At 37.1% G+C, this 13044-nt stretch overlaps 1 protein-coding gene across 1 annotated transcript; it reads right to left on the bottom strand.

The window, feature by feature from the left end:
• Nucleotides 1–5778: 5778 nt before the first annotated feature.
• Nucleotides 5779–6741, bottom strand: LOC120590172 (olfactory receptor 51I2). Its single transcript, XM_039847802.1, has one exon. It carries the CDS (start codon nt 6739–6741, stop codon nt 5779–5781), a length of 963 nt encoding a protein of 320 aa, XP_039703736.1.
• Between the last annotated feature and the right edge of the window lie 6303 nt (nt 6742–13044).

Genomic DNA, 13044 nt, shown 5'->3' with positions numbered 1-13044 from the left:
AGACAAATGCAATATGTGAGCAACTGAGTTGTGAAGGAGAGGGCTTGAATCATCATCTCTTTGGGTTCATCCATTCCACCATGTCTGTAAGAAATTTGCCTGACACTCCAATATTTCCTTTACTGTGCTCCTCAGTGATATTAGATCTGGCATTTGGAGTCACACAGACTACTTTCTGGTCTCTCCAAATGACAGCCTTTCAGACACTCAGGTACAATTGTGTCTATTTATTTCTCTCTCTTCTCTCCTTTGCCTCCAGTGTTGTTTACTCAGGTTAAGCAGACCCATTTCCTGTATCTGATCTTCATCTGAAACAGAGAAAGCTCTATTCTTCTCTGTAGCAAATATGTACTGAGTAACCTGAGATGTAGACAGGGAATAATAGGCCATAAGACAGAGAGAGATGAGTGGGGGTAGGCATGTTTACTGGCAGCTCTTCCAATCTAGAAAAATTTTCTTGCTGTCTTGTTCCTTCCCCAGGAGCTCCATTTTTTCCCCCCCTAATAGGGTGAAATAAATAGAAAACATGAAGAGATCCTCCCAGGCTGAAATGTGTTGTGTGTGTGTGTAACAGCTTTATTAAGGTAAAATTGGTATACAAAAACTGAACATATTTAATGTATACGATTTGGTTTATTTGGATATATGCATATACCCATGATATCATCATCGTAAAGTAATAGATATATCTTTTACCTCCCAAAATTTCCTTGTTTCAAATGGCAGGATTTTCTTCTTTTTAAATGCGAAATAATATTTCACTGTACACCTATACCACATTTTCTTTATCTTTTCATTTGTTGATGGACATTTGGATTGTTTTAGTATCTTGGCTATTGTGAATAATGCTGTAGTGAACATGGGAGTACTAGATATGTAAGAAATGTACCTAAACACAATAAAGGATGTATATGGCAAGCCACACTAACATCATACTCAATGGTGAAAAAGTGAAATATTTTTTTCTAAGATCAGGAACAAGGCACAGATGCCCACACTTTCCATTTCTATTCAATGTAATATTGAAAATCCTAGCTGGAGCATTTAGACAAAAAAGAAAAAAAAAAAAGAAAGAAAGGCAACTCATTTGGAAAGGAAGAAGTAAAATTACCTCTGTAGACAACATGATCTTACATATAGAAAACTCCCCCAAACTCCATAGAAACTGTTAGAACTAATAAACAAATTCAGTGAAGTTGCAGGATACAAAATTAACCGTGTTTTATACACTACAATGAACTATCTAAAATGGAAATTAAGAAAACAAACCCATTTACAATAGTATCAAAAAGATTAAAATACTTAGGGATAAACTTAACGAAGGAAGTGGAAGACAGACACAAAACTATAGACTGTTGAAAGAAATTTAAATAGCCACAAATAAATAGAAAGACATTGCATGTTCACGAATTAGAAGACTTAATATTATTAAAATGCCCATACTACTCAATGTAATCTACAAATTCAATGCAATTTCTATCAAAATTAAATGGTGTATTTTACAGAAATAGAGACAAAAAAATCCTAAAATGCACATGGAACTATAAGAGGCCCCAAATAGTCAAAATAATCTTGAGATAGAAGAGCAAAGCTGGAGGCATAACACTTCATGATTTCAAAATATATTACAAAGCTTCAGTACTGTAAAACAATATGGTACTGATATAAAAACTGAGATATAGACCAATACAACAGAATAGAGAACCCAGCAATAAACCCATATGTATATGGTCATCTGATATTTGACAAGGGCCTCAAGAATCTACAAAGGGGAAAAATCAACACCGCAATGAGATATCACCTCATAACTGTTAAAATGGCTGTCATTAAAAAGGAAATAAGTATTAGTGAGGAAGTGAAGAAGTCAGAACGCTTATGCACTCTTGGTGGAGATGTAAACTGGTGTATCCGCTGTGGAAAACAATATGGAAGTTCCTCAGAAAGTTAAAAATAGAACTAACTTATGATTAATTGATCCCACTTCTGGATATATACCCCGCAGAATTTATATCAAGATCTTGGAGAGATGTGGAAGCATCTTAAATGAACGTTTGTTTCCAAACATTGGCCTTTAAATCTTGTTTTCAACTTACTCTTTCCCCAATTTTTTGCCAGTGCCCCTGCTATTGAGCAAAGTGCATGCTTGAATAGACTTTTTGAAATAACTGTAGAATGAGGGTGTCCCTACTCCAGGGACACTGAATTTTAAAACACGAGGCAGAAGAGAGTGATATGTAACTAACGTCTGACGTCTCTAATAACATAATCTCAGGCAACAGTGGAAAGCCATTCTTGAGTCTTTTTGGAGCAAAGGATGCCCATTTGCCCCACAGCTGTGAAGGGCTATATCTACAGCTACCATTGTTTGAAATGTTGATATAAACTTAGTAACTAGTCATTGAATAAATTAATGAATAAATTTCAGTGGGTTTATTTAGGAATTGGGTTTATTCAAATAATAGTCCTGAAGCCACCTCTCAGCCAATCTCTTTTCCAGGTAATGAAGGCATTCATTGTGAATCAGATATCCATGCTGTCTTTGGGAAACTAGAATAAAAGATCAGTATAAAGGATAATTTCAATAGCAACCAATAAGTGCTCTATGTGAGGTATATGCAAGTAGCAAGGGGAACAGAAAAGAGAAGATTAAGGAACAGAACACAGAGGACTAAACCTTTTATCTCCTCCTGGAAAAGATATGAATTTCCAAGTTAAGATGGAGAAAGTGGTAGGGGAGTAGTATTGCAGTAAAGAACACTCAGAGATTCAGTTACCAGGGCTGTGCTGACATAGGTCCATCCCTCTGCTGCCTACTTTTGGATGTTATGTAGGGGAGGAGTGCTAGACTCTGTACACAGTGATTAGTGACCCACAGGTCCTATGCTTCATTCTTTCACTGTCATCATACATTCATCCATTAAAATGTTATCTACTGAGTCATGAGCTTTTATGTGCCAGGCTCAAGTTAAGCATTGTGGACATGGAAATAACTAAAACAGTCCTTGATCCCTAGTTTCAAAGATTTTACAGTCAATTTCAAATGTAATTATTTATAATTATCATATAGTGTGTTAATTATTATAATTGAAGGAAGCAGAGGGTGCTTAGGGATCACCGTTGAAATACCTGACTTGGCTTGGAATGAGAGTGGACAAAGTCCTGAGTTCAGTCTTAACGATCTCATTCTAGTCAAGAGGAAATATAATTATTTTGCTTCACTACTTCCTCTGCATTCTAATTCGGTATTCTTAACACCAAATGGGTCAGCATACTTAGGCTCTGTCCTGTCTCTCTTAAAATATAGGAGGACCCTGGACATGAAGATACTTGCATATAGTATACAGATGTTCCTCAACTTACAATGAGATTACATCCCAATAAACCCATTGGAGGTTGAAAATATATTGGATATTTAGATATATGTATGAGTGTGTATGTGGATATATAAATACACACACACACACATGCATATATATACACATATATATTTTGAAATATGGATATGTATTTCTTCACTTACTTTTTTAGTTTTTATAAATTTTAAATCTATGGAAAAGTTGAAGGAATATAATAATAAACACTTGTATTCTCATTACCTAGGCTGATAAAATTTTTTTCACATTGTTTTCTCTCACTTTTCTCCTTCCCTCCCACCACACACACATGCACACACACACAGAAGCACATACACACATATACACACATGTACATACTTATTTTTTGTCTGACTCACTTGAAATTAAATTGTAGACATTACAACCTGTCTCAATAAATATTATGCATGCACATCTTAAAAACAGATTCTCCTACATAACTACAAAACCATTTCAAACTTAAGCAAAGTATACTAACCTAGTAATATCATAAATATACAATACATATTTAAATTTCACAATTGTCCTAATAAGGATTTGTTAATATTAGAATTTGATTATGTCCCTTTCATCTCTTCTAATTTAGATTAAGTTCCTTGACATAGTTTTTATAACATTGCCTTTTTTAAAAGATTCCAGACTCGTGTGTGTGTGTGTGTGTGTGTGTGTGTGTGTGTGTGTGTATGTGTGTGTTGCTTCCCATATTCAAGATTTTTCTAGTTATTTTCTCATGGTTAGATTCAGGTTGAATATTTTTGGTAAAAATTTCACATATGTAATATTGTGTCCTTATTGTTCATATCAGAAGGATAAGATTAGAATATTTCATATTAGTTAAGTTTGATCACTTGCTTCAGGCAGTAATTGCCAATTTCTTTATTGTAAAGGTACATTCACCCTTTTCTATGTAGTAACTAAGCTATGTAGTGATACTTTGAGACTATGTAAATATTCTGTTTCTCAATATCCTTTAGGTGTTTAAGTATCTTAAATTACATTAAAAACTGCAAAAAGGTAATTTTCTAAATCTATCAATATTTTTACATTTATTACATGATGTTCTTCTATAAAGAAGAGTTTTCTCTTTTTCTCCCTTTCTCCTCTGTTTTGAATATCATTATGGACTCATATTTTTTAAAAAATATTCAATTTGTTATGATCTATTGCTGTCAAACATTATTTTTAATGTTCCAATTGACCTACCTTTGACCACTGATAGCCCCTTTAAAAAGGTTTCTGTGTTTCTTGTTTTTTTTACATTACCATGTCATTTTTGTGTTCTTTATTGCTTTATGGCACATGCTATTCAAGTGTCGCCTTAGGTTTGATCTGCTTCATACCTGGAATTAGCAACTGCTCCAAGGGTTCCAGGTTATTTGTAGTGGAGAATGGTATTTAGAAATCAGGTGGTGGGTGCTAGCTCCACTTACTGATGCTGGTGCCATTGTGTCCAGAGACTTTTTAGATGACAGAGAAGGAAAGGTAGAGATACAATTTTTTAAAAAATCATCTTTTTTTTTCCCATTACTGATGACACTGACTTAATTTTACCTTCCATTCTCTTTTTCCTAGACTGTTACAACAACCTCATAGATGGTTTCCTTGCATTCTTTTTCTCCTTCACTTTCACTTTTTCAAACTGTAATACACAGTTAAGCTGGTGAAGCATTTTATAATGCAATAGCCTTTCCATGGCTGACTCATAAACAAGGAACCTAGGCCAAATGTTTCAATCAGATCTGAAAGACCCCAAGAAGTCTCACTGCTGCCCATTGTTTCTAGCTCATCTCCTGTTCTTCTCTCTCCAACACACACAGATTATTCTGAGCCACATATGACTACTCACCTTTCTACAAGCACACCAAATAATAACACACCTCAGGGTTTTTGTTTGTTTGTTTGTTTGTTTTTTACATTTTCCCCTCTTTATTAGGTATGGCCTCTCCTTGCCCACCTTTTTTACCTGACAAACTCCTTCTCACCTTTTAACCTCTTTCTTTCTTGACTCCTTTCTTATTTCCTCTTGACAAGGCAATAAACCATCTTCTAGGTTTCTATAGCACTTAACGTGTACCTATTGCAGACCCATTACACTTCGTTATAATAGTATATTTACAAGCCTCTGTCCTCCAGTGGAGGGGAGAGACCATACGTGGTTCATTTTAATATCTCTAGTAATGAGTGCAGATTGTTACACAAATTAATGCTGAATAAAATAGCTAAAGTTATTGAATGCAGAAAAGAATCAAGACTATTCTTCACCCATCAGTTTGAGGGTATCCATTTACTTTCCATACTCATGATTATGTGTCTGAGTCAAGGCTCTGAATAGGGGTTTTCTGGACATAAGATAAGATCGTTTGGCATGTTTCCCCTCTAATTCTGTGGTTGTTTCTTGGTTTCATCAGCTTTGCCTCTTCTCCCTCAACACTCTGAGCATGGCCTCCCTGATGGGCTTGGATTTCACACTGTAAATGATGGGATTGAGCACAGGGGGCACCACCAGGTACACATAGGCAATAAGAACATGTACAATGTGAGGCAGGTGCCTTCCAAAACGGTGGATCATGGACACACCTATGACTGGGATGTAGAAAACCAGAACAGCTAAGATATGAGAAACACAAGTGTTGAGGGCCCGGACACGCTCCCTGGGAGAGGCCAGACCCATTACTGTATGAAGAATAAGAGTATAAGATAAGACAATAAGCAAGGAGTCTACACCCACTGTGGACAGCACTACATAGAGGCCATAAAGAATGTTGACAGTAATGTCAGTGCAGGCCCGTTTCATGACATCTGCATGGAAACAGAATGAATGGGACAAGAGGATCTTGCCAGGGCAAAAGTGCAGTCGCTTCAGTAAGAAGGGTACAGGGAAGAGGGACACAGTGGCTCTAGCCACAATGGCCAGTCCAATCTTGATGATGACACTATTCGTGAAGATAGCTGCATAGCGCAGAGGGTTGGAGATGGCCACAAAGCGGTCAAATGACATGGCCAGGAGCACCGAGGACTCCACTACAGAGAAGGAGTGGAGGAAGAACATCTGGACCAGGCAGGCACTGAAGCCAATGAGACGACGGTCAAACCAGAGCACAGCCAGGGTGGTGGGCAGTGTGGACAAGGTGAGGCCCACATCGGTGAGGGCCAACATGGACAGGAAATAGTACATGGGCTGGTGCAAGCTGGGAGTCCTCCTCACAGCCAGGAGGATCAGGCAGTTCCCAGTGAGGGCCACAGTGTACATGGAGGAGAAGGGGATGGAGATCCAGCCATGAACGGCCTCTAGCCCTGGGATGCCAATCATCAGGAAAGCAGGTGGCTGGAAGAAGGAGATGTTGACATAGGACTGGGAAGGGAGCATCGTTGGAAGGCAGATGAGGTCTCCAGAAAGATGTGACCTCAATCTGGACAGAAAAATAAGAAAGCAAGATAAAATTACTGGGAAAACACCAGTTCTGATATTAGGTGATGTGGGTTCACACACAATATCAAATATAAAATGTAAATTTAAAAATGTACTCTAAAAGCAAACTAGATAGTAACTATATTTTAAATCTATTGACTGCAAAAGTAGCACGGTATAGTATGAAACACTGATCTCTTCACACATTGAAGAAAACAATGATTTTGAAAATATGTGAGATGATTCTAAAGAGCTTAATCAAAATCACTTTATTTTAAACAAGAAACAGTGCCCTCCTGGAAATAAATTGCAAACATACTGTAGAAGCCTGAAGGGTTGATAGAATGGGTTTGTTATTGTTGTTTTTCTAGGATTTGCCCTTAAATCTCAATACAAAAAAATAAGCAAACGAAAAGCCCTTTAAAGGTAGGTTAATAAAAGAACATAAGAGAAACAACTACCAAATATCTTTTAGTGGAAATTTTAAAACCTACCAAAAATAGGTCTGTGAGCTAAAAGAGGTTTTACTCTGAACCCTTGGGTCTACAGTTATGCCATATTTAGCCAATGTAATGGGCTTGCTCTGAAGGTAAGAATGACTTCTTTTATTTTTCCTTTTGGGAGAGGGGTGCCTCTAGAGCAGAAGATTCTCAATTCTGTCATCCTCCATTCTCTCTCTCTCAGGCTTTGGTAGAACTCACACCATTCAAAGATGAATAACAAAGTTCCAACATAGAATTTGTACAGATGTGTTTTGTAAAAATTAAAAGGGACAAAACAAGTTACAGTTACATAAAAATACTCTTAGAGATCAGAAATTATTTAAAAAAGAGAAAAAATTCTGTACAATACTTTTCTAAATAAAGAAATTAAAGAAATCATGAACCAAATTAAATTTTTTATATTAGAGTATAAAAATGAGTTGATAATAAAAGAAAAAGAAACAACATGAGATTGGAATGCCAGATGGAACATGAGATTGGAATGACACATCCTCTCATCCACTCTCCCTCTTGAGAGCTATGCAGGACATCTCTCTCCAGAAGTGTTAGCTGGGTTTCCAGTTTATTTCTGAGCTGTAAACTCCCTGAATCTCAGGAAGGCAGCCTTCTTTAGGCCCTCTTCTTTAAGCAGGAGATGAGACTACTATCTTTTTCATTGTCCAAGAGTGATTCTCCTTCTTCTGCATTATTTCCAGACCCTTTCTACCAATATCTTCATCTGAGGCTAAAGTGCTGGCAGTCACCCACCTGGGAAGTGGAGAAGGAGGATATGTTAGGACCCCAGGTTACTCACTCTGGCTGTTGTCGCAGGCTGCTTTGCTACTCCACATCTTGCAGGAGCTCAGATGTCTCATGGCAGCCTTTTATCTTGCTGCATGTACATGCTTTGGCAGCCGTGCCTATCTCTAGGGAGGGCCAGGTTTGGGCCATAGAAGAATTACTTCACTCTGGTCCCTGAGGAGTGGAAAATTTGGAGCTACTTTGGAATCAGGGGAAGTTTTTGAAGGGATTAAGCAAGGGGGAAGGAAAAGAGAATCATAGATTCTATAATATTCCACCAAGTTCAAATTGTTGTAGTCTGAGACTGTCAACTTCAACAACCCATCTGCATTTGAAATCCTTCTAGGACAACACTTCTAGTGTGGCTCCAGGATTCCTACAGGAGCTCCCAGTCTTCATAGAGGGTAGGGATACGAAGTGATGTGTGGGGAGATTCCCAGCCTGAGGAAGTCAGGGAAGTCTTCCTAGAGGAGGTGGAGAAGGAACAGACTCCTGAAAGGCCCGCATACCCTGTTCTAAACTCTCGGCTCTCATTCTGGGACAGACACCAGGACTCTGACCTTGTAGCTCCAGGCTGGGACTGGCACAAATTCTGTCCACACTTATAACTTAGGACTGACCTACTAAGTCAAACAGGTTCAAAAGGAGGAAGCTTGGACAATGGAGAGAATATGAACTATAGAGCCGGTCGGACCTAGGTTCGAATTCTTGCTCGGTTTCTCATCACATACAAAATCCATCTGTGTTCTTTCTCACTTTCTGGGGAGCTCCACCCCAAAACAACTCTGGCCTGAGCTCTTTCTTAAATCAATTTGGACCATGGTCATTGACTTGAAGCTGCTTTCTATGGACACATTTGACTTTTTCCTCTTTGATTCTCACAGCCTGAACTGGTTCTAGCCTGCTTACCTTTCTCCCCTTTAGTTGACAAGGAAGTTTAGGGAAAAATCACACAACTCTGAATAGAAAAAATTTTTTTTTCTATTTGAATTATATCAAAACAAAATCATGGTGATTAAACTGAGCAGAGATGTTAGCGTCATTTCACAATTCTTTCCTTTCAGTTTTTTAATTGTCACCATTCTTCTCAAGCTCTTCATCCAGCCTGTTGTCTCAACTCTCAGTGGCTAATTTGATATTACTCCTAACTTCACACAGGAAATAGAGGCCATCAAGTGTGTTGTCTCTATGCTTCCTACCAATGCATCTGCTGTCTTGTCCACTTCCACTCTTACATCCACACCCTGCCAGAGAGACCACTCTGAGGCACATAATTACTTCATGTCAGGCCCCTCTCCACCCTTTTAGCCACTTCTTTGTTGGCTGCTCATCATTACAGAAAAAAGAATTATAAATACTATAGCATGGAAACGAATACTTTTTAAGATTTGTGTGTGTGTGTGTGTGTGTGTGTGTGTGTGCGCGCGCGCTTTTTATTTTGATCCCATGTACTGTTTACCTAATTCTCCCAGTGGTAATGTCTTGCAAAACAATATACAATATAAAAATAAAGATACTGAACTTGCTACAGTCGAGATACAGAATATTTCTATCACAAGGACCCCTCATGTTGTCCTTTTCTTGCCACTCCTACTTCCTGTCCCTTTTTAATCCCTGGCAATCACTAATGTGTTCTATATCTCTATATAATTTTGTCAATTCAAGAAAGTTATAGAAATGAAATCACACAGTGTATATCTTTAGAGATTGTTTTTATTTATTTATTTTTTACTCAGCATAGTTCTCTGAAGATTTATCCAGCTTATTTCATGTATTAATATTTCATTTACAAATTTCCGAATAATGTTATAGGGCATGGCTATACCAGTTTGTCTAACAAGTCACTTATTGAAGAACATCTGTGTTATTACCAGTTTTTGGCTATTATGAATAAAGCTACTATAGATATGTATGTGCAAGCTGTTGGTGAACATAACTTTATTTCTTTGGGATAAATACTGTGGAATAGAAATACTCAGCTATATGTTATTTTTTAGAAACTGCTAAAGTCTTTTGCAGAGTGACTGGCTATACCATTTTTCATTTCAACCAGAAATGTATGTGTGATCCAGTTTCTTCACGTCTTTGTCAGCATTTGTGTTTTTACCTTAAAGAAAATTTTTTAGCCATTCTGATAAATGTGTAGTGATATCTAACTAGTTTTAATTTTCATTTCCTACTGTCTAATAATTTTGAACATTTTTTCTTTGCCAGATGAATATATTTTTTCATGAAATATATTCATCAAAATCTCTTCATGACTTTGCCTATTCCTAATTAGATTTTTTTTTTCTATTTGAATTTTCAGAGTCCTTTATATATTCTGGATATTAGACCTTTGTTGGATATGAAATTTGCACATATATTTTCCCACTTTGTAGGTTGACTTTTAATCCTTTTAACTGAATATTTTACATAGCAGCAGCTTTTAATCTTAATGAAGCTTAACGTATGAATTTTTCCTTAAATAAATCATGTTTTGGTGTCAAGATTAAGACAGCTTTGCCCTAGATCTTGAAGATTTTCTTCCATGTTTTTCTAAAGTTTTATAGATTTCTGTTTACATTTAAAATATTTTTTAAAATTTAGGTCAATGATCAATTTTGAGCTAATTTACGTATGTATTGAGGTATAATTAACAAATAAAATTATAATATATTCAAAGTGATGATTTGATATACATATATGTTGTGAAAGGATTCCCACAATTGAGTCAATAACACATCTATTACCTCACATATTTACTTTTACTTATTTTTGCTCAGGATACTTAAGTTTCAATCTCAGCAAATTTCAATTATACAATGTAGTATTATTAACTACATATAAGTATAAGGTCACCATTTATACAGTAGATCCTCAGAACTTACTCATCTTATAAGTGAGATTTGTATTTCTTTTACCAACCTTTTCCTATTTCCTCACCCCAGCCTCTGGCAAGCACCATTCTAACGTCCATTTCTATGAGCTCAACTTATTTTCCTTCTTCATTCCACTTATAAGTGAAATCATGAAATATTTGTCTTTCTCTGGCATATTCCACCTTCTTTTTTAAAGGTGGAATAGTTCCTATTATATATTTATATATTTATGATAGGAACTATAATATATAATATATATTATATTCATATATTACATGTATCATATTTTCTTTCTTCATTCATTCATCAACAGACACTTAGGTTGTTTCCATATCTTGGCTCTTGTGAATAATATTGCAATGAATATGGGAGTACAGGAGTACAGATATCTATTTGAGATAATGATTTCACCTCCTTTGATCATATACCTAGAAAGAATTGGGATTGCTGGATCAGATGGTGGTTCTATTTTCAATTTTTGAAGAATCTCCATACTGTGCTCCTTAGTGGCTGCACCAATTATATTCTCAGCAAGTGTTTCCTTTTCTCCAAAACCTCATGAATACTTGTTATCTCTTGTCTTTTGGATGGTATCTGACACCCACTAGAATATCCACTGTTGTTTATTTTTGTATTCTTTTCACCCCTTACATGACCTGGAACATTGTAAATGATTCTTGAATGTTTGTCAAATGACATCAAAGAAATAAACATTGGGCATGAATTTTGGCACCAGCTGGGAGAATTGGTGGTGATCGTTGTTGGAAAGAATCTCAAATATGTGATGCTGATAATCTCTGGTCATAAATATGTAGTGAGAGTACATCTTCCTTCCAATAATAAAAAGCCTGAGGAAATCTCTCTTCCCAAATACAGACTAACTTAAGTTCTGTTCTTATTCCTTGTCAATCCAGTGAAGAATAAATGATGTGTTTCTCAGAGACTAAATTAAATTATTGGGGGATGGAAGTTATCCTACTTATGGGACAACCTCAGGCTCTTTGGCTCTCAAGGGGAATTGGCTACCTAAACTGGTGCCCTCCACTGATTAGGCCAACATAAACATGGCTGGGAACAGGGCAGTATTTTTACGATCCTTTGTCCCTGGAGACATTTTTTCACTGGGAAAAATATGCTCACTGCAGTGAGCAGTTGCCTGAGACCAGAGGCCTCTCATGGCAGGGTTTGCCTGGGACCACTTCTGTGAGTTACCTCAGCTCCCCAAATACGCAGAGGGGCTCTTGCTGGAAGCCCTTCCCGATTAATGTGAATCAGAGACAAACACTCTTCCAGGAGCTAGACCCGTGTGAAAAAGGAATGAGTAATGGTCATATTCACCCTTTAGTTTGTCACCTAGAATGTAATCACATTTTCCTGGGACAACTTTGAAACCATGCCCTTTCTGTTGACCTCCCTCCTTTAGTGCGTAAGAATAGTCGTTTCAATCTCATCTAAATCCCATTTAAATCCCGCCTCCCCCATCCACCACACTCCTTCCCTTTTTGTTCACCCCGCAACATCAGACCTGGTACTGGTGTGAGAAAGGGAGAGAAAAAAATGTTGTTCTTAAGCTCCAAGCTCTCAGGCTAATGTGATTAGATGAGTGGCTTTTTTTTTTTAAATCTGTGTGGCTAGCTTGTCACAGAAACCCATGTTTTTATCCCCTTGATATTCCTGTGAGGCAGAGATTATTACCCACCTCCTCCATGAAAATAATAATAATGAGTATTTATTGACTTCATACTATGTACTAAATACTGTGCTAAGCATTGTACATGGATGATGGTACATAGTTCTCACAGAAACACTGAAGGGTAGATACAATTATCGTTCCTCATAAACAAATGAGGAAAACAAGCCTCACAGAGGTGAATTGAGTTAACAAGGCACAGAACTATTGAGTCTTTCTGTTGGACTGGGTTTCCTTTTAGAGAGCTGTGAATATATCCTGGAGTGAGAAATCCCCAATCTTTGAGCCCAGGTTAGGTTTTTGGAAAGATCACAAAAAACAAATAGCAGATTCAGGAGGTATGAGATAAGTTAATAACATGTTTGGGCAAACAGCAGGTGTGGCCTCAGGGAAGGGGGCTGGCTTTCTTCTGTGGGTCAGAAAGTAG

The sequence above is a fragment of the Pteropus medius genome, unplaced genomic scaffold, assembly GCF_902729225.1.
Source record: "Pteropus medius unplaced genomic scaffold, Ma_sr-lr_union100, whole genome shotgun sequence".
Taxonomy (NCBI): Eukaryota; Metazoa; Chordata; class Mammalia; order Chiroptera; family Pteropodidae; genus Pteropus; species Pteropus medius.
The sequence above is the reverse complement of the archived record's forward strand: the minus strand, read 5'-3'. Positions and strand labels throughout refer to the sequence as shown.